This window comes from Vipera ursinii, assembly GCF_947247035.1.
Source record: "Vipera ursinii genome assembly, chromosome: 5".
NCBI lineage: Eukaryota > Metazoa > Chordata > Lepidosauria > Squamata > Viperidae > Vipera > Vipera ursinii.
Window position 1 is genome coordinate 80,088,652 of NC_139518.1, and position 22,119 is coordinate 80,110,770.

The 22,119-nt window shown below is 41.2% G+C and overlaps 1 protein-coding gene across 1 annotated transcript in view; it reads left to right on the forward strand.

Annotated features, from left to right (window-relative positions):
• The window catches only part of TSPAN15 (tetraspanin 15), a 45,879-nt gene that overhangs the window by 17,636 nt on the left and 6,124 nt on the right, over positions 1 to 22,119 (forward strand). Inside the window, exons 2-5 of the mRNA XM_083364831.1 lie at positions 5,381 to 5,566; positions 14,853 to 14,927; positions 17,805 to 17,900; positions 20,328 to 20,444. Coding sequence (XP_083220957.1) covers positions 5,381 to 5,566; positions 14,853 to 14,927; positions 17,805 to 17,900; positions 20,328 to 20,444 — 474 coding nt within the window. The remainder of the gene's footprint in view (positions 1 to 5,380; positions 5,567 to 14,852; positions 14,928 to 17,804; positions 17,901 to 20,327; positions 20,445 to 22,119) is intronic.

Consider the following 22,119-nt stretch of genomic DNA (forward strand, 5'->3'; position numbering starts at 1 on the left):
TGTCCCTAGAAGTATCCCCACCTGTGGGTCCAAATAAGCAAAATAACTCTCCTTTTTTACAACCCTTTTCAAGGGAAACTAATCCATTGATAACTCTTGTTTCCTCCACACACGACGCCCTAGTAGCAGCCCATGCTTTCCCTGACAATGATACTAAATGTTGGTTGTGCTTATCTTCTCAACCCCCTTTTTATGAAGCTATTGGCTCCCCCTCCCCATTTACAAACAGCACCTCTGATGCCACTTGCAGGTGGTCCAATTCTTCTATAACTATATTTTCCATTGAAGGCCAAGGATGCTGTCTTGGATATGTACCTTCTAATTATTCCCACTATTGTATTAATGCCTCATCTGATGCTTATATATCTTGTATGATATTTTTACCAAATGAAAGGACAGGTCTTCCCTATGGAGCTGAGGGATGGTCTATAATGTATACTCACTCTACAACAGCAGATCTTTCCAAACGACTTAAGGGTCAGTTCTTCATTCCTTCCAATGGATCCACTTGGGCTTGCTCCACTGGTGCCACTGCATGTGTCAGTGGAGACATATTACACACACAAAAAGCCTTTTGTATTCAAGTCTACCTTCTCCCAAAAATGTCTGTCTTTTCTGATAATGACTATATCTCCCGTATGGAACCACCCCAATATTCTCTTCGAGCTAAACGCGAGGTAATCAGCACTGTGACCTTAGCCATTCTCTTAGGCCTGGGAGCCACTGGTGCAGCAACAGGTATTACAGGCATGGTCCTGGGTGACCAAAGCATCCGCAAGTTAAGTATCGAAATTGATGCAGACCTCAAACGAATCGAACAGTCTATGGTTGCTCTCCAAAATTCTCTCACCTCACTATCAGAAGTTGTTTTACAGAATAGAAGAGGTTTGGATTTGCTTTTCTTAAAAAATGGAGGTCTATGTGTAGCTTTGAAAGAGGAATGTTGCTTTTACACTGATAGCTCAGGTATTGTGCTTGACTCCATGGCAGAATTAGACAAACGATTGAAAGACAGAGAGAGAGAACGCTCCCAGCATTATACTTGGTATCAAGGAATGTTTAACTTCTCTCCCTGGCTGACCACCCTTTTCTCAGCCATAGCTGGTCCTTTAATTTTATTATTACTTGCATGTGCAATTGGCCCATGTGTTATGGGTAAACTTTTAAATTTTCTACAACGAAGGCTGAGCAGCATTAGCGATGACATTCTGTTGATGAAACACACTGTTGACAGTGAATACAAACACCCTCTTTTAGAATTCACTTCTGACCCAGAGACTGACGCACCCTCACACCAACACTCTTTGAAAGGAACATTAACGCAGGTTCAGGAGGTATCGGAGGATTTCTCTTTTTCCAGCGTAAGTATCCTAGAAGAGAAAGTTTTGGATTTTGAGGGGCCTTCTCAGTAATTGGCTTTAAAAAACAGAAAAAGAGGAGTTGTAGAGAAACCAGACCTACAAAAGACCTTTTTTATTCCTATATTAAAAATCACAGAATTCTCCCTTCCTGTCTCTAGTGATTATATTTCTGCCAGTGTAAAATCTGCTTTTCTCTGCCTGCCAAAGACCTTCTTTGAAAAAGTTTAACACTTCTGCCTTTTCCCCAATTAGTAATCGTTAAGTCACATTCCTGCATTCAGTTCTACCTAATCTGCAATTGTAAGGCCACATTCCTACATTCCATCTCTGCCTCTGGTGATAAAACTCTTTTCTTATTTACAACCACATTCCTGTCTCTGATTCACATGTGTATACAACAAAGACTTGTTTCATTTAAATTACCCATGCTTCAAGATATATAGTTTTCTGAAATTGTTTCTGTTTCAAAATTATGTCTTCCTGTGATAACCTTTTGTCTTCCCTGTTAGCATTTGTGTTTAGCCCTGTCTCCTGCAATTATCTCTGCCTCAAGTTATGTCTTCCTGCAATAATCCCTGTCAACTTTGTTAACATTTGTATAGATAGCTATGCATTATTGTTTCCTGTAATGACCTTTGCCCTCTTCATTAGCAGTTTTCTGTTAGCATAAACTATGTTTTATTATTTCCTGTAATGACCTTTGCTTTCTTCATTAGCAATTGTATACCATGAGCTATGTTCCCCTTTGACCTTCCATGAGTGTTTTTCCCCCCTCCCAATTGAAACAGCCTAATAAACAGAGAGTGTCCAGAGGTATTCGGGGGCATAACATCCACCCCGGGCACTTCTGTGCTCTCACCTTGAGCAAACTTGTGTCGGTGTCTCAGTCTGTCCTAGGACTCTGCTCTAATCATCGCAGTTCCCAAGTATGACCGTCGGAACTTCCGGCATACTGGGTCGGTGGTAGAGTGCAAGATCCTTCTTTATTCAAGGTGATCACCCTTGTGAGGGTCCCTCCAAATTCTCACCCCTGTCAAGGGGCTCTAAGAGTTGAAGCCAGAACCCTGACCGGTCGCTCATCGCAACAACTAATAACACCCACACCAATTTACATCACACACAAAGGTATTTAATGGGCAGTGCTCTGACAGTCGAGCACAATTCAAAGCACACTGAAGATGTCCCCCTGAATGGAGGCGAAACATTTGCAGCCAAATCGCCAAGCTCAGAGATCAAACCAACAGCCCAAGTACTAACCTAAGCTACTAATATTCAAACACATCTCAAGGAAAGCCATTTTCAGATAGTAAGTGTTCATGCAAAAGTTGTGTTGCCACTGTGTAGCGTCGATGGTCATTAGAATGGATACCAGACTACAGGTAGTCCTTGACTTACGACCACAACTGAGTCCAAAATTTATGTTGCTAAGCAAGACTGTTGTTAAGTGGGTTTTGCCCCATTTTTTTCCTACAGTTGTTAAGTAAATCACTGCAGTTATTAAGTCAGTAACAGGGTTATTAAGTGAACCTGACTTCCCCGTTGAATTTGCTTGTCAGAAGGTCGCAATGATGATCACATGAGCCTGGGACAGTGCAACGATCATAAATACATGCCAGTTGCCAAGCTTCCTAATTTTAATCAAGTGACCATGGGGATGCTGCAGTGGTCATAAGGGTGAAAAATGGTCATAGGTCATTTTTCAATGCCACTGTAACTTCAAGTGGTCACTAAATGAATGGTTGTAAGTTGAGGACTCTCTGTATCACCACGCTCTGGATCCCAGTATCAAAGCCTGGAAACAGGAAATCAGAACTGGGTAAAGAGGCCAGAATGGAGAGGATAGGGGATACTTGTCATCTTAAACAACCTCCAAAATGCTTGTTTGAGGTTTGGGTCATGTGCAAAGAATCAAGACCACATGTTAAGTTCTAGTTAAGAAGATTTATTGCTCACGCTTATACACAAGAATCTAGTCAACTAATGGTCAGCACTAAATTGGCACTAGATAAGAGTCAATGGAATTCAAGGGGAGGACTGGACTAGGATCACTTGTGACTGATTCCTCTTTTGAGACTCCCTCCCCCTCAGGTTCAGCCTCTTTTTCTCCTACAGTTTGTTTTTCGAAGCAGAGGGCTGAGAGATTTGGGATTTTTTGGCAGACATCTGAGGGAACTTGATGAGGTGCTCCTTATCACCAGCTGGCCAGGAATGGTGAGATGATAGTTAGTTCCTTTTGAGTGTTGTAGGCTTGCAAAAAATAAAAGTAAATTAAGCTATTCCAATTGCATTCTTGTAACCTTACCTAATCAGATAAATTTATTTAAACCCAACTTAATTTTTATTACGAATCCAGATGACTTTGGAATGGGAAACCTGGTCAAGTTCCCTTAATGTTCATACATTTCATAAAATACCATACAATATTGCAATTGAAAATAAACTGATTCCATCTGTTGGTATACAGTGTTGAAAGAAAAATCTTCCATCAGGGTATAGTCCAAGCCGGGAATAAATAAAATGTAGTCTGCTTTAGAAAGAAGATTGTAGTTTATTGAAGAGCAGAACTACAAGACATGAGGCTCTGGAGCAGCTGACCACATGTAGCTGGGAGTGGTGGGTTTTTATACCTTCTTGGGCTTTTGTGTTTAAAGTTGTCCCTGTTTGAGGCTTTCTATTTCCTGTGTCATGTACTTTGACCTGAGTCTGAGTGTGTCCTTTGTGGTATTCTGGATTAGAAGAATATAAAATTGTTTAAATTGTTTAAGTTGATAAGTTTTCCATGAGATATAGCGATTTAAAAACATTGTTTTTTAATGTTTAAAAGGTAAAGGTAAAGGTTTCCCCGCACATGCGTGCTAGTCGTTTCCAACTCTAGGGGCCGGTGCTCATCTCCGTTTCAAAGCCGAAGAGCCAGCGCTTGTCCGAGAACGTCTCCGTGGTCATGTGGCCGGCATGACTAGATGCCAAAGGCGCACGGAATGCTGTTACCTTCCCACCGTAGTGGTCCCTATTTTTCTACTTGCATTTTTACGTGCTTTCGAACTGCTAGGTTGGCAGAAATACATACATACATACATACATACATATATATATATCAAGGGAACAGAAGATAAGACGTCATACTATTAAATACAGTACATTGTGTTGTTTAAGTGTTCCCTTTATTTTTTTGAGCAGTATATATATATATATCTTATCTAGAAGCACATCCATAAGACAGACTTTTCAATCCTTGTGTTAGCAAAAAGTTTTATAAAAGTTTACCAAAATTTCATAAAAACATGCCTTATTTTGATCTTAATAAGCCAACTTTATATTCTTTCCTTTTACCAAGACAATCTCACTCTGTTACGCGGCACTCGGGATTCGACCCGCCAAACTGCTGACCATCTGATCAACAATCTCAGCGTCCTAACCCACTGAGCCACCATGTCCCTTTTTTAATGTTTACTATACTGTAAATTACAGATATAATCAATTTTATGTACGGGTTCCGTGATAATTATTTCATGGATTTCTTGAAGGTAAAAAGTTTGGGAAAGGTTGATCTAGAACGGTGTTTCTTAAAGTGTGGTCTGACCGATCTTGGGGGTCCCCTGAAAACCTCTCAGGAGTCCACAAAAACAAAATTGTTTGCCTGATATTGAAGATACTTGCAAAAACGTACAGCAATGTCACTCACTCATGTCATTATTATTTATTTGTGAAGAACTTGGGGTCTTTCAAGAGAGCGATTATCTTATTATCAGTTGCATCGATCCAGCTGCAGACAGTTCAGTAATAATGTTTTTATTATGTGTATTAACCTAAAAGAGACAAAATACGGTCATTTTACCACCAAGAATATCAAAGCTCTTTGCTGTTTTGGGGCCAGCAGCTATTGTTTCTGGTCTCGGCATTGGATTAGTGATGCTCTTCAAATGTCCTGCACTTAGTTATTAATGAAATGCACAGAATTTGTAATTCGTAAGCATACAACATTTTCCTCCTCCCCTCCCCCCCTTTTTTTCCTGTTGCAGTTGCTAGGGGCGTTTGTCTTAGCTGTGGGCATTTATGCAGAAGTTGAAAGACAGAAATATAAAACCCTTGAAAGTGCCTTCTTAGCTCCAGCGATCATCCTGATTCTCTTGGGCATCGTAATGTTCCTTGTGTCCTTCCTGGGAGTATTGGCTTCTCTGAGGGACAATTTATGCCTTCTTCAAGCTGTAAGTAATTTTATTTAAGTAGAAGCCTATTTTCCTTGACCCTTCTAAAACCTGTAAACAGTTTTAAGAAAACCCGTCTAATCGCTTCCTTCAGAAAGTAGCAGAAAGAAATTTCAGTGGGTCATTGTTGGCTCATGTCAGTCTGTCAACAAAGCAGTTTTTATGATTCCTGATAGGGATCTGGGAAAAAATGCTTTTTTAAAAAAAGAACTAAATGGAAGTACAAAAGTAAAATTCATTTAAGAAAATTCAGGCCTTTAAAGGCCTTTATTCTTAATTAATAGTTAACCCATATTTAATCTACCTCCCTCCTGTGCACCCTGCTCCTTCTCTGCCTGTCTTTTAATTCATATTGCTGCATTTTCATTGTTTATTTCATTGTTTCATTGTTTTACTATTGTTATGTCCACATTTTTTTATAACTTTACATTTTTGCTGTTGTAAGCTGCTCAGAGTAACCTCACAGCGAGATGGGCGGCAAATAAATTTAATAAATAAATAAATATGCTTGCATAGTGTAATGTTAAAAAACAAATCAAGGCCATTCAAAACACTACACTCTAGATCAGGGGTCTTCAAACTTGGCCCTTTTATGACTTGTGGACTTCAACTCCCAGAATTCCTCAGCCAGGCACGCTGGGTGAGGAATTCTGGGAGCTGAAGTCCACAAGTCATAAAGGGCCAGGTTTGAAGACTCCTGGTCTAGATATACATCTTTCTTAGAAATCTGAGCAAGAGTCTTTCCGAGTAGTAACTGTGAGAGGGATCTCAGAGTCCTAGTGGACAATCACTTAAATATGAGCCAGCAGTGTGCTGCAATTGCCAAAAAAACTAACACAGTGCTAGGCTGCATTAACAGAGGGATAGAATCAAGATCACGTGAAGTACTAATACCACTTTACAATGCCTTGGTAAGGCCACACTTGGAATACTGCATCCAGTTTTGGTCACCACGATGTAAAAAAGATGTTGAGACTCTGGGAAGAGTACAGAGAAGAGCAACAAAGATGATTAGGGGACTGGAGGCTAAAACATATAAGGAACGGCTGCTGGAATTGGGTATATCTAGTTTAATGAAGAGAAGGACTAGGGGGGGGACATTATAGCAGTGTTTCAATATCTCAGGGGTTGCCCCAACGAGGAGGGAGTCAAGCTATTCTCCAAAGAGCCCAAAGGCAGGACAAGAAGCAACGGATGGAAATTAATCCAGGAGAGAAGCAACCTAGAACTAAGGAGAAACTTCCTGACAGTTAGACCAATTAACCAGTGGAACAACCTGCCTCCAGAAGCTGCGAATGCTCCAACACTGGAAGTTTTTAAGAAGAGACTGGACAGCCATTTGTCCGAAATGGTATAGGGTTTCCTGCCTGAGCAAGGGGTTCGACTAGATCACTTCCAAGGTCCCTTCCAACTTTATTATTATTATTATTATTCTTTCATGCTAGAATGTTTCAATTCCTTAACAAAACTAATTATTTTGAGGTAAATTATGCCTTTACTTATTAATAATTTAAATTGAAATGAAAAATAAATTTGAATTTAATTATGCTATAGTGCCAATTAACCCTTTATGACTAGAAGTGTTATTAACATTTTGTTAGCCTAGTGACTGAGATCAGAACTGGAATTGAACAAGTGTAATAGTAACATTATTAACTAAATTTCATGATGATGGTTTTAAAAATTCAGAAATCTTTTAATAAAGATTAAATTTAATTTGAAAGGGAAATTATAGGACGAGAATTTGTTTTTCCAATTTGTGTTTCAGGCATAAGGGAAAACCTGATTAGTACTTATCAAACTTTTGTCTCCAAACTTTTGTGGAGACAAATTTGTGGTGACTTTTGTGATCTTGTACATATTGTAATTAGATACTTCTGTAATCAAGTAGTATCGTACAAGCCTGTGAAAGTCTGTTGTAGTTTAATTAGATGCAACCAGTGTTTAAAAATTAAATTTGCAATAGTTTTGAGAATATGTAATCATGTCAAACATACTTAGCTTTTTTGAGACGTTAGAGTTTAGAATCTGAAAAAAAACTGCGCAGAAAATTTGATGGAAAAATGGAAGGAAACCCTCATCCCCCTGGTTGCATCAGTGTTTTACCACATAACAGTAATTAAACTTCTGTAAAGGAATTACTATGAACAAATCATCCTTGTGATGTTAAATATTCAGCTCATCTATGTGTCCAACATAACGCCACTTCCTGTAGTTTATTGCTTGATAGAGGGCTTTTCCCAACCTTTGTTGTTTTGCTGTTGGTTTCTGAGTACGTTTTACTTTGAGTGAGTGAGAGGAAATGGCTGTTTTCTTTAGAATCCTTCAAAATGCAATTATTTCACTGCCAAGACATTTAAAAAAAAAAACTCCAAGGAACCCATCTTTTCAGGAAATACAAGAACAGAATGTCCTACGGTGGTTGTTTTTTTAAAAAAAAATATCAGTCTGGTATTGAAAGAGCTATATTGTTGGTAAACTGAGATAAGGAGGAGAAAGGGGTTTGGGGCTTGATAAATACAGTTTGTACTTTTGTGTATATACATTCAGAGCTGCTGTTCTGACAGGAAAACTGTCAGGATTTGCAAAAACTTTTACAAATAAGAGAGGGCCCCTTAGAAGAAGCTGTTGAGAATTGTACAACAATAAGAGGAAGAGCAGTGACATTTCCTTGCAAGCAAAAGAATGAAGGTAGTCTTCGACTTATGACCACAACTGGGTGGTCATAACTTTTGTAACTAAGCACCACGGTCATTAAGTGGGTCGTCATGTGACCACACCTGTCACTGTTTTTCACACTTACAACCATTGCAGCATTACCATGGTCATGTAATCAGAATTCAGATTCTTGGCAATTGCCTCATGTTTATGATTGTTGCAGTTTAATTTATAATAACAACAACAACAACATAATAATAATAATAATTTTGGAACCGCTTACCAGCTGAAATCCGGATGGCCCCTGACCTTCGCTCCTTCCGCCGTGATCTAAAAACTTATCTAATCCAACAAGCCGGCCTGGCCTGATGGATTTGGGTTTTACAATTTTCTCACTCTGTTACTTTATTGTATTCCCACTTTATTGCTCTGTACACCACCCTGAGTCCTCAGGGAGAAGAGCGGTATATAAAACAAATAAATAAAATAAAATAAATAAAAATAAATAATAATAATACGGTAATAATAATAATAATAATAATAATAATAATAATAATAATAATAAGGTGATGATGATGATGATGATGATGATGATGATGTTGGAAGGGACCTTGGAAGTCATCTAGTCCAACCCCCTCCTCAGGCAGGAAACCCTATCATTTCAGACAAATGGCTGTCAAGTCTCTTCTTAAAAACTTCCAGTGTTAGAACATTCACAGCTTCTGGTGGCAGGTTGTTCCACTGATTAATTGCTCTAATTTAACTTTTGTATTTGTCGAATAGTCCTGCGGCAAGTTGTTCTGCAATGAGTTGTCCGTGGCAAGTTGTCCGTGGCAAGTTCTCCCACTTTTTTCCTGGAGCAGTATATCTCTATATGAAATTGGGGAGATTGGGAAAAAGATAAATTTTCTCTTGCTGCCTTCTCAACTGAGTAAATTAGAGCAAAAATCTCCCCAAAGCATGACTAAGGGCTAGGGCTGTTGCCAAGATTTGGTCAAAAAGGTTAACATGGTAGCTGCAATGGTGCAATCAAAGCTCTGCCTGACCATCACAAACACACATTATGCACATGGAAACCAGACAAGAGTTTCAACCATGCATTACAGCCAACATCCTGTCTTTTGGGACCATACCCGGTGTTGTGACTCAGGGCCAGCCTGTGGGTCCGACAGCCGGCTCCGATGTATCGGATGACTCAGATGTGGGGGAGGAGGGAAACGAACCGGCTGATGATGATTTGGAGGCTTTGCAGAGCCCTCAGCCGGGGACCTCTTCTCAGCTGCGTGAGCCCGAGAGTGCGGAGGAAGATGACCCACAGCTGGCCCTGTTGAAGGACGCCCGACGCAGGAGGCAGTCGAGCAGGAACAAACAAAGAAAGGCTGTGAGACTCCTCGGGAGGAGGCACAGGGAGACCACGCCCTGAGCTCTCTATAAAAGGAGTGTTTGGGGAGGGGCTGGTTGCTGAAAGCAACTTTTCCGCTTGAGAAGACAAGCTCTTGTGTTTTTGTTAACTGCGTAATTAAATCTTGGCAGATGCCTTTTAGCCTTGGAAGCTCTCCAGTCTCTTCTTCTTAAATAGGGGTTTGCCTTTACAAGGCCAGAAGAGGGCTGGTTCAGAACAGTTTGCTTTCAGCCCCCACCCCTTATTACTACGATGGAGCAGCTTCTTGCCGAGAATGCCCAGCTCACTCAGCAACTTACTTTGCTGGCAGCTCAGGTGGCTCAACTGCAAGCTCAGGTACATGCTGCACCCCCACCCAGGAGGAAATGTCAGATAGCTATGCCGGATAAATTTGCTGGTAATCCAGAACTGTTTCCTGCCTTCCTGGGACAATGCCAGCTTTTTATCAGCGTGAGAGCAGTTGATTTCCCCACTGACCGAGATAAGGTGGGATTCGTGTTGAGCCTTCTGTCGGGAGATGCAGCTCGTTGGGGCACGCCTCTGTTGGCACAGCCTAGCCCTTTGTTGGATAACTTTGGGGGGTTTTGTGACCATATGCGCCTCATGTACGAGGACCCGATTAAGGCGCAGACTGCCACCCGACGCCTGAAAGTTTTGAGGCAGGGTCAGCGCCCTCTACAGGCCTATATCAGCGATTTCCGGCTGCTTAGCCAGGATTCCGCCTGGAATGAGGCTGCGCTCATGGATGCCTTTCAGGATGGCTTGTCAGAGGAGATGTTGGATGAGCTGGCCCGCGTGGACATTCCCTCAGATCTGAATGGGCTGATCCATCTTTGTCTGCGGATCGATGCCCGGTTGCAGCAGCGAAAGAGTCGCCGTGCCACCCCACAGACCCCTGCCGCCCCTGCTGTGCGTGAGCCCCCAGTCCAGAGGGAGGAGCCAATGGAGCTGGGTGCCGCCAGGTCCCGTCTATCGGTGACGGAAATGGACAGACGACGATCGGAGGGGTTGTGTTTTTACTGTGGGGACCCTGGACATTTGGCTGCTTCTTGTCCAAAGAAGCGTCAGCGGGCATCAGTGACCAAGCCGGCCCTGAGAAAGTCCCCTGCTTTGCTGTCGGGAAACGGCCCGAGCCCGATCTAGACGGTGTGAAAGATCGGGCGACCCACAACGACCACGCCGAGCGATGCCGTTCCGACGGTGCCTGTGAACCTTCACGGCATTTGATTTTGGAGGCACGTCTGATCCTTCCTGGCAAGCCAGAGGGGATTCCGGTCCATGCTTTAATTGACTCTGGGGCTACCACTAACTTTATGGATTCGGCCTTTGTGGCCAAATGGGCTGTTCCCCAGTGTCCAGTGGATCCGCCCATGCTTGTGGAGACCATCGATGGTCGAGTGCTCCTGTCCGGGCCTATTACGGCCGCCACGCAACCCGTGTGTATGGCCATCAGTACTCATGTGGAGGCCATTCAGTTCTACGTCACTTCGTAACTGCACTTCCCCGTGGTCTTGGGACTGGCGTGGCTCCGGGCGCATGATCCACAGATCTATTGGTCTCAGAACTTGGTCACCTTCCCAAGTTTGCAGTGCGTGGACCACACCCGCCATATCTGTGCCGGCCAGGTGGAGGGTTCCCCAGGGGTTTCCTTGCCTCCCGAACTGTCCGACTTTGCTGACGTGTTCAGCGAGTCAGAGGCGGACCAATTACCCCCGCACAGGCCCTACGACTGCTCCATTGACCTAGTCCCTGATGCGCCTCTCCCAGTGGGGCGTTTGTACTCCATGTCGGAGCCCGAGTTGGCTGCATTGCGGGACTTCCTGACAAAGAACTTGGCTCGTGGTTTCATCCGGCCCTCGTCCTCACCAGTGTCTGCGCCCGTGCTCTTCGTCAAAAAGAAGTCGGGCGAGTTACGGCTTTGCTGTGACTACCGGAAACTCAACGCTATTACGGTGCGTAACCGCTACCCGCTGCCCCTCATCCCCGAGCTCTTGGACCGACTCCAGAAGGCTAAGATCTTCACGAAACTGGACCTGCGTGGAGCTTACAACCTCGTCAGGGTTCGGCCGGGTGATGAGTGGAAGACGGCGTTTGGTACTCGCTATGGACATTTCGAGTACACGGTGATGCCGTTTGGCCTGACCAACGCCCCCGCTGTGTTTCAGCATTTTATGAATGACATCTTTCGGGATCTGTTGGACCAGTTTGTCGTGATTTACCTGGACGACATCCTGATTTACTCCCCGTCGCGTGAAGCGCATCATCAGCATCTCCGTCAGGTCCTGCAGCGCCTCCGGAAACATCGGCTGTTTGCCAAGTTGGAGAAGTGCCAGTTCTACCAGGTGACCATTGATTTCTTGGGCCACCGCATTTCTCCTGAGGGCATCGCCATGGAACCGAGTAAAGTTGAGTCGTTGCAGAGTTGGCAACCCCCGCGTCGCGTGAAGGATGTTCAGCGACTTCTTGGATTTGCCAACTACTATCGGACATTCATCCCTGGCTTTGCTGCCTTGACAGCCCCCCTCACCCGGCTCCTGCAGAAGAAGACTCGGTTCCAGTGGAACGCCCCCGAACAACAGGCGTTCCAAGCTTTGAAGGACGCCTTCATGAAGGAGCCCATCTTGAAGCATCCTGACCCGCAACGGCCGTTTGTCGTGGAGGCGGACGCCTCCGACATTGCCATTGGGGCCATGTTACTCCAGGCAGCGACGCCCAACGGTACCCTTTTCCCTTGCGCGTATCACTCTTGGAAATTGAATCCCTCGGAGCGCAACTATACCATCTGGGAGAAGGAGCTGCTGGCCATCAAGGCGGCGTTCGAGGCTTGGAGGCATCATCTGGAGGGGGCGCGGCATCAAATCGAGGTCCGGACGGACCACAAGAATCTGGAAAGCCTGCAGACCGCTCGGAATTTGAACCAACGCCAGATCCGGTGGTCCCTCTTCTTTGCGAGGTTTGACTTCCGGGTGCGGTACATACCAAGCGGGCACAATCAGAGAGCGGATGCTCTGTCCAGGAAGCCCGAGTACACCCGAGTGGAAGACAAGCTTCCGCCCAGGACAGTGATCCCCGTCGAGTCTTTTGCTGCGGTGCGGGAGCCGGTGGATATACGGGCTCGGATCCGGGAGGCGCAGCAGCAGGAGGCGTGGGTGGCTCAGCGGAAGGAAGAGGTGGGGCCAGATTCGCATTGGTCGGTCACGGATGGACTCCTGTATTATCGTGACCGGCTCTATGTTCCAGGAGGGCCACTCAGGGGACTCGTCCTCAGCCAATGTCATGATAACCCGGCTGCGGGGCATTTTGGCCTGTTCAAGACTCTGAACCTGGTCTCCCGTACATTCTGGTGGCCCCGAGTCCGACACGATGTCCAGTCTTATGTCACCTCCTGCGTCCCATGCAGGCAGGCCAAGTCAGCGACAGGGGCCCCGCCTGGTTTACTGCAGCCTTTGCCAACGCCCAAGAGACCCTGGGGGGCTGTGTCCATGGACTTTCTGACGGATCTACCCCCATCCTCCGGCTTCACGACAGTGTTTGTGGTGGTGGACATGTTGACCAAGATGGCGCACTTCATCCCCTGTCGCGGCTTACCGTCAGCTCGCGCCACTAGTCGCATGTTCATCCAACAGGTGTTCCGGCTGCACGGCCTTCCCGATAGAGTCGTCTCCGATAGGGGGGCCCAGTTTACAGCCCGCTTCTGGCAGGAGTTGATGCGGGCGTTGGACATTAAGGTTTGCCTCTCGTCCGCGCATCATCCTCAGACCGACGGGGGTACCGAGAAGGTCATCGGCATCTTAGAGCAGTATCTGCGCTGCTACATTAACCTGCAGCAGGACAATTGGGTGGACTATTTGGCCATAGCCGAGTTTGCCTTTAACAACTCGCAGCACACCTCCACGCAGATGACACCGTTCTTGGCCAATGTGGGTTATCACCCCCGGTTTTTCCCCCTTTCTCCCGTGGACTCACCGGAGCCGGCAGCGAACGAATTCATGGCGGAGTTACAGGCGATCCATCGGTTGGTGCGACGGCAGCTGGAGAAGGCCAAGGCCGACTACAAGAGGTTCGCCGATCGGTCGAGAAGGGATACGCCTCCATTATCGGTGGGGGATCGGGTCTGGCTGTCCACCAGGAACCTACCATCCACTCGGCCGGCGAGGAAGCTGGACCACCGTTACCTTGGACCGTTCCCAGTCGAGGCCGTCATCAACCCGGTCGCCTATCGTTTAACTCTGCCACGTTCCCTGCGCGTGCACCCCGTCTTCCATCGGTCCTTGTTGGTCCCCGAACAACCGGCTTGTTCACTTCGCCAAGCGGAACCTCCCCCATCAGGACCTCGTGATGGCGACAGCACCCCCGAGTACGAGGTCGCCAGCATCAGGGATTCCCGCTGGCTGAAAGGTCGCTTCCAGTACCTGATCGAGTGGAAAGGGTACGGGCCGGAGGACTTCACATGGGAAGACGCGACCGCCGTTCATGCCCCTGCGTTGGTGACTGCTTTTCACAAACAGTTCCCATCCCGACCGCATCCGGATCGGCAGACCCGGGGGAAGGGCCCTGCGGTGCGGGATAGTGTTGTGACTCAGGGCCAGCCTGTGGGTCCGACAGCCGGCTCCGATGTATCGGATGACTCAGATGTGGGGGAGGAGGGAAACGAACCGGCTGATGATGATTTGGAGGCTTTGCAGAGCCCTCAGCCGGGGACCTCTTCTCAGCTGCGTGAGCCCGAGAGTGCGGAGGAAGATGACCCACAGCTGGCCCTGTTGAAGGACGCCCGACGCAGGAGGCAGTCGAGCAGGAACAAACAAAGAAAGGCTGTGAGACTCCTCGGGAGGAGGCACAGGGAGACCACGCCCTGAGCTCTCTATAAAAGGAGTGTTTGGGGAGGGGCTGGTTGCTGAAAGCAACTTTTCCGCTTGAGAAGACAAGCTCTTGTGTTTTTGTTAACTGCGTAATTAAATCTTGGCAGATGCCTTTTAGCCTTGGAAGCTCTCCAGTCTCTTCTTCTTAAATAGGGGTTTGCCTTTACAAGGCCAGAAGAGGGCTGGTTCAGAACACCCGGTAGACGTTCTTGGTGAGAACTCAAGTACACTAAGCTCATCTCCAATTGTTCTGAAAGTTATTCTAATTAAATACTGTAAAAGTGAACATTCATCATTTCAAAACTAAGGCTCTTGGGCTGTGCAACTTTTATGTAATATTTTTTTTTTAAAAATCCTTCTTTTGCAGTTCATGTACGTTTTGGGCTTTTGTTTGCTCATTGAACTAATTGGTGGAGTTACGGCCTTAATTTTCCGAAATAAGGTAAGAAAATGGTTTGCCATTTTATGGTTTTTTAACTATAAGGTTAGGTTAAAAAAAAGAGTCTGGATCCTGCATAACTAAGATATTAACATTATTAATTAAATTGCATGTATGTTTATTATTAACAAAAATATTGTGAGAAATGTCTGCAGTGAAGACCAATTTAGCTCAAGTTTAGATTAAATTGCAATTAACATGTAATTAAACATGTACAATTAAAAAACGTAAATGTCTGAAGTAAGAAGATGTGTAGTCATGGCCAAGTTACAGAAGAACATGCCAGATGCAGGGGTCAATTATATTTGGCTCTGAGAAAGTACTTTCACAAACTGTATTCTGACAATCTACATATTCTGCTAACCAAGCACTTAATTGTTTTTCATTTTGTACAATTTATTCTGCAATGTTTATTACTTTGCATTTGATGTTATCCCAGTCGGAGTAGTTTACATTAATCCTTCTCGCTCTCTGGCATATTTTTAACTATCTTGATAACCATGAAGTATAGAAAAATTAATTTCTTTGAAAGTTGGAGCCAGTATCTAATACAATATCCTGTGTGCCTTCCTGTCATAACAGAATGCAAGCATCTGTTTAAACTCTTTTGCCATTATAAACTTGCCTTTTCCCCTTGCATAGTCTTTAACTCTTTAGAATATTTTCATCTGGAAACTTTATGAGCTTTGAAAACTGCTCATATACAATTGATAGTATTTTCATGTATTAAAATATTGATGGATCTGTTGCATCAGTGAAGCATTGATGATTGAGTATCATAAATGTGTCATTTCTCTAATGTAATTTTTAAAACCTATCTATTCCAGCAAGCCGGCCTGGCCTGATAGATTTGGGGTTTTATTTGTTTTATTGTTGCTTTATTGTATACTTACGTTGCTCTGTACACCGCCCTGAGTCCTCCGGGAGAAGGGCGGTATATAAAACGAATAAAATAAATAAATAAATAAATAAAAGGTAGCAGTTTTCAAACTTAAAATTAATGATTGAAATCTCTGATAGCCAGCCCCAAATTGAAATCAGCTTTGTATGTTGGGTACTATTACACTGGAAACAGTGTTTATGACCTGTGGATTTGAACTCACAGAATATCTGAGCCATGCTGGTTCAGGATATCTGGGAGTTAAAGTTCACAGGTCGTAATGGTAGTACAGGGTCCATAGTTGCCCATTCCAGCTCTAGATAAATTAGCAGGATGGAAACTGGCTGCAAGTTGTCTAGCTGGAAAATGAGAAATTATAAGGGAAGCAGGACACTTGTAGGTCCACCCTGCAGAGTAACACTAGGATGAAAGCCTTGGTGGAGCAGTGGGCTAACGCCTCCTTAAGTAACACCAGCTGCCTGCAATTAGTGCAGGTTCGAGTCCCACCAGGCTCAAGGTTGACTCAGCCTTCCATCCTTCCGAGGTAGGTAAAATGAGGACCCAGATTGTTGGGGGCAATTAAGCTGACTTTGTAATAATGCCACTGGGGGGGGGCGAAAGCCCTAATAAGCAGGCATATACATAGAATGAAGGCTACTGCTAAGCACATTGATCTGTGCTTAAATTGTAAGCCGCCCTGAGTCTTCGGAGAAGGGCGGGATATAAATGGGATTAAAATAAAAATAAATAAATAAAGTATCACCACCATCACTGAAAATTTTCACTTTGCAACTGTATTCTATGGAACACAGTGAAGAAGAGGAAAAACAGTGCAGTTGGATGAATTAAACTTGTCTAATAGCAGAAGCAAATGAGTTATTTATTTAGTTATTTATATCATGAATATTACATCAACACCAAGGATTATTGCGTAAGAACATCATCTGGAAAATCTCTAAAACCCATCATTCCGTAGGAGTGTTTTGTTTACGCTTTTGAGTCAGTGTTGATTCCTAGTGACTGTGTGGATAAGTCTTTGCAGTTTTTTTGGCAAGGTTTTTCCAGAAGTGCGTTTGCCATTGCTTGCTTCCTCAGGCTGACTGACTGGTCCAAAGTCACTTGGCCTTATGACTAAGGCGGGACTAGAATTCCCAGTCTCCCAGTTTCTAGTCTGGTACCTTTAACCACTTCATTAGACTGGCTTTTCGTCAAATGATTTTTCTACAGTTTGGTCAAGCTAATCACTTATTTGCCTATCAAATTATCAGTTCACTGATTGCTTTCCTTCAGTAACTTATTGAATTAAATCTACGGTAATACAATATTGTCATTTTTCTAAGACAAAGGCAATGTGACGTAGTAAGAGTTTAATAAACGCACCTACTTCTATTAGAATAATAGAAACTTTACTATTTTCTCTTTGATACTTGTTATGTAACACATTAAGCTCCTCTCCCTCAATATCTTTTATTTGTAGCTTTGGTGATTTATTTAATGATTACATTAAAATAGTTTCTACTTTATTTCATAGCAAGGCCTTTTGATTGTGCTATTGTACAGTATTATTGTAACTTTTCCTTCTCTGCAGAGGAAGCAGGCGTATCTCTAGGAAGGGGGGGGGTTTCAAAACACTCATAATGGAAACTGCAACCATGTGGTCAAAGTCCTGCCCTTCTTGATGTTTGGTCAAAAAATTTGGTCACAGGGATTGATCATATGGTTATGGCTGCCATATTGACTTTGTGACACCCTACAAAATAGGGAGGTGTTTGAGGGGTGCAAATGATGAAAACAAGGTTGTGCTGTTGCATTGTAAGCTCCACCCCTTTCGTACCTGCCTTGGGACATCACACATAGGAAAGGGATGGAGCTTGGGCTATTTTGATGAAAAGGTATCATTTTATAGTTGCCTCCAAGAAGCTGTATCGTCAACTAATGTATTCAGTTTTCTATGATTGTATGCTGACTTGTTTTTCTTTTACTTCTTTTTCCTTTTAAAGACAATTGAGTTTTTAAATGAGAATATTGGAAGAGGAATTCAGAATTACTATGATGACTTGGACTTCAAAAACATTATGGATTTTGTTCAAAAGGAGGTTTGTTGTTTTTCACTATCAACTCAATCTTGCCCAAAGTGGTATAGATTCATTAATATTCTAGCGGTCGACAATATTTTCCACCGCGGATGGCTTCAAAGTTGCCAGAATTTCAGGAGGGACATGCTAGATTTTTGTATTCTTTCAGGAGAGCTTGTGAGATGTTGGTGATTGCACACAAGGTTTCAAAAAATGGTGCCTGTCTTTCATTTCAGATCATAATACATTGTATTATGGTGCACATTCAGAAAAACAAACTTCATTTGACAGTAAAATGTTTAAAAGCTTTTGTGGAATTCTGCCAGAACTGCAGGCCATTTCTGCTGCTCATCCATCAGTGAGCGATGTCTACTGAACTCATAATAAAATTAAGGGTGACATTAGCTGACTACGAATAGAAGCCATCAGCAGAAAGAGAAAGAAAAACATATTTTATCCAGCTCCTTCCAACCACGATAATCTCTATTAGTTTATGTTGAGCTTGACTCACATGCACCATATTTCATCTCTGATGTATACATCAGTTATAAACTCGGGTGCTTGTGTGGCTTTCTTCCTTGCAATATATAGTTTATATTTAACTATATATAGCTTCCCCACTGATTTTGCTAACTCTGGTCTGTAGGTGTATAGAGGAAAATTCTTCCTCACCCTTTCTAGTGCCACTGCTGTAGAAATAGTGGCTGGGGTGGGGAATTTTTCTCAGACAGGGTTAGAAAAGGGATCACTTGAAATTTCCCTTCTGGGTTTCAATGCAATACTATAGTAATAATCTATTAGATATTAATAAAATGTAATTTTATTATTACCATAATAAAATTATGACATTATGATAAGATTGTGATAAAAGACTATCAAAGAATGAAGATTTATTTGTTAATCATTTACACTACAATATTACAATTTACAGTATAATTGTAAGCATATCTGATCTGTAAAAAAACCCCACTGAATTCACTAGAATGAAAGCTTGGATTGAGCTGAATTATTTTGATCAATAATAAGTTTGTTGAAACCTGAAATTCTTAGTGAAGGAAATAAGCTGTTAAATTCTCATGAATGTGTGAATTAGGTTATTTTTGTTTAAGCTGCTGAGAAGCTTAATGAAATAAAAACATCTAGAGAGGCATCATACATGTAGATGATAATGAAATCCCCTGTGATAATATGGAATGATACATTGGAACACAAGTTTTAATGAAATGAATGTAAGGTCTGGAGGAGCTTATATTATTATATTATATTATATTATATTATATTATATTATATTATATTATATTATTATATTAATATTATTATATTTATTATATTATATTATATTTATTATATTATATTATATTATATTATATTATATTATATTATATTATATTATATTATTATTATATTATATATTATATTATATCATTATATTATATTATATCATCATATCATATCATCATATTATATTATATTATATTATATTATATTATTATATTATATTATATTATATTATATTATATTATATTATATTATATTATATTATATTATTATAATATATTATATTATATTATTATAATATATTATAATATAATATAATATAATATAATATAATATAATATAATATAATATAATATAATATAATATATTATTATGTTATTTTATAATATATTATTATGTTATGTTATGTTATATTATTATATTATATTATATATTATATTATATTATTATATTATATTATATTATATTATTTTATATTATATTATATTATTATAATATCATATTATATTATATTATATTATATTATATTATATTATATTATATTATATTATATTATTATAATATCATATTATATTGCATTACATTACATTTTTAAAAACATAAATTAAATTACAATGGCAATCTTTCTTTAGAAGAAAAAATAAATAGTATTTATACCTTTACTGCTTTCCAAGTCTCACATTTTTTTCTGTGTTTATGCTAGGATTCACATATGCATTGGGATTTTCAAAGACCTTTAAGAATTTTTTAACCATTTAATTTTTCACATTTCTTTATTTTTGACTTTAATGCTGCTATTTTTAAAATTCAAGCTAACTCACATCCTTTTTCTTTATGATTCAGCAAATTTCTTCTTGCATACATGTACATATATGTGTACACAGACATAGGCAAAACACACACAATATAGTATACTCTTTAATCACTAACCTTGGCAGTATACAGTAGTTTGGGATTTGACTAGAATGTACTCAAATCAAATCTTTGAGAATCTAGAGAATCTTTTTCAAAATTGTATTTGAAGATTATTGCATATCACATATGCAATAATCACACTGTTAGCAGGTGTTTTTTTTCTTGACTGGATCATGATTTTTAAATGAGGAATGTTTACATTCTGCAGTGATGCTAAGTATGCTTCTTTATAATTAATACCCTTTTCTCTTAAAGTTTAAGTGTTGTGGTGGTGAAGATTTTAAAGATTGGACACAAAATCAATATCATGATTGCTCTGCTCCAGGACCTTTAGCCTGTGGAGTCCCATATTCTTGTTGTGTCACAAATAAGGTAAAAACAGTACATTATTCTCAATTAATTGGGCAGGTTTTGGGGTGTTTGTCACATTGTGTAAAATTGATAAGTTTTCCCCTTAAAGGTAAGCTTGTCAACAAAAAGAATAATCTGTGGAAACATTCATGATAAAGGGCACAAAGAAGAGCAACAAAGATAATAAAGAGTCTGGAGATTAAACCATATGATTGAAGGAACTAGGTGTGCCTAGTCTAATACAGAGGACTAAGGGAGATACGATGGCAGTCTTCCAGTACTTGAGGGGCTGTCACAGAGATGAGGGGGTTGACCTATTCTCCAAAGTCCCCAAGGGGAGGACAAGAAGTGACAGGTGGAAGATCATTAAAGAGAGAGTGAACCTAGAACTAAGGAGAAATTTCCTGACAGTGGAAACAATCAATCAGTGGAACGGCTTACAACAAGGATGTTGGGGGTGCTCCATTACTGGAAGTTTTCAAGAAGAGATTGGACATCCATCTGTCGGGAATGGCGTAGGGTCTTCTTCTTGAGCAGGGAGTTGGTCTACAACACTTTCAAAGTCCCTTCCAACCCAATTGTTCTACCTATATTCTATGTTCCATCCATCGGTTTGTTTGATGTGATTTGTACATGTCAAGATTGTATGTGGAGAATCAGTTTGATATTGGTCACTCTCTCTTAGCCCAGAGAAGATGGTACTGGCAGACTGGTTCCACAAATGTTGCCGTATGGTTGTATGTAGTTGCCAGAAATCTAGATTGACTTGAAGAACTACAACACACAAAGATTGTATAAAATAAACAGAAAGGAAACATTATTCACGGTAACATGGAAATAGTCTTATGGGTATTAGAACTATAGACTCTAAATACAATTTCCCTAACTAGAATTTGGATAAATTGGATAAATCTAAAAACAAATTAATTTGTTTGTATTAGAATTTTTACCGATAAAGAACATTTTTGCCTTATTAAAAATATTTTTGAAACAAGTGAAGAGCCAGACAATTTTCCTTCTAGCAAGTCATTGAGGCTTATTATATGATGTAACTCTTTTTGTGACAGTCATAAATGCGCTATGAAATATGGCTTTTTGAAGACATAATGCTATTTATATAATAAAATCTATAATAAAGTCATATCCAGAATATGTATTATCACAGTTCATGAATGGAAGTAAATCTGTGTTAATTAATGCTAAGTTTATAGTAATCCTGCTATAGGCAATAGTTTGTGGAGGTGAACTATCTGTAATGCTCTGATATGATTATCCATTAGAAAATTGTATATAATTTATTATCAGATAATACCAATACCACTGTGAGGTAATACTCCCCCACCTTTGTGCATGTTTTTTCCAATGCTTTCAGAAGGATAAAAATAGCAGTGTTTTTAGTTATAAAATTAGCATTATAAACACCTAAAACAATAGTCCTAGACATCTTTTCAAAGCTGTCTTGTGTTATACACATTTGTCTGAAAGATGCCACAACACCACTCTAAAAATAAATCAAGCCAAATAAATATTAACTGTTTGACATAGTTTCCAAAAATAGCTTGGCTTTTTCATTGGAAAAATACAAATGTGAGCGGCAGGCATTTATTTATTTTGGTCACGGAAAAATATAATTAATATGTGAGGTCAGTGTCTTTCTTCTTGGGCAAGCTTCATGGAATAGATAAGATCTGGATAG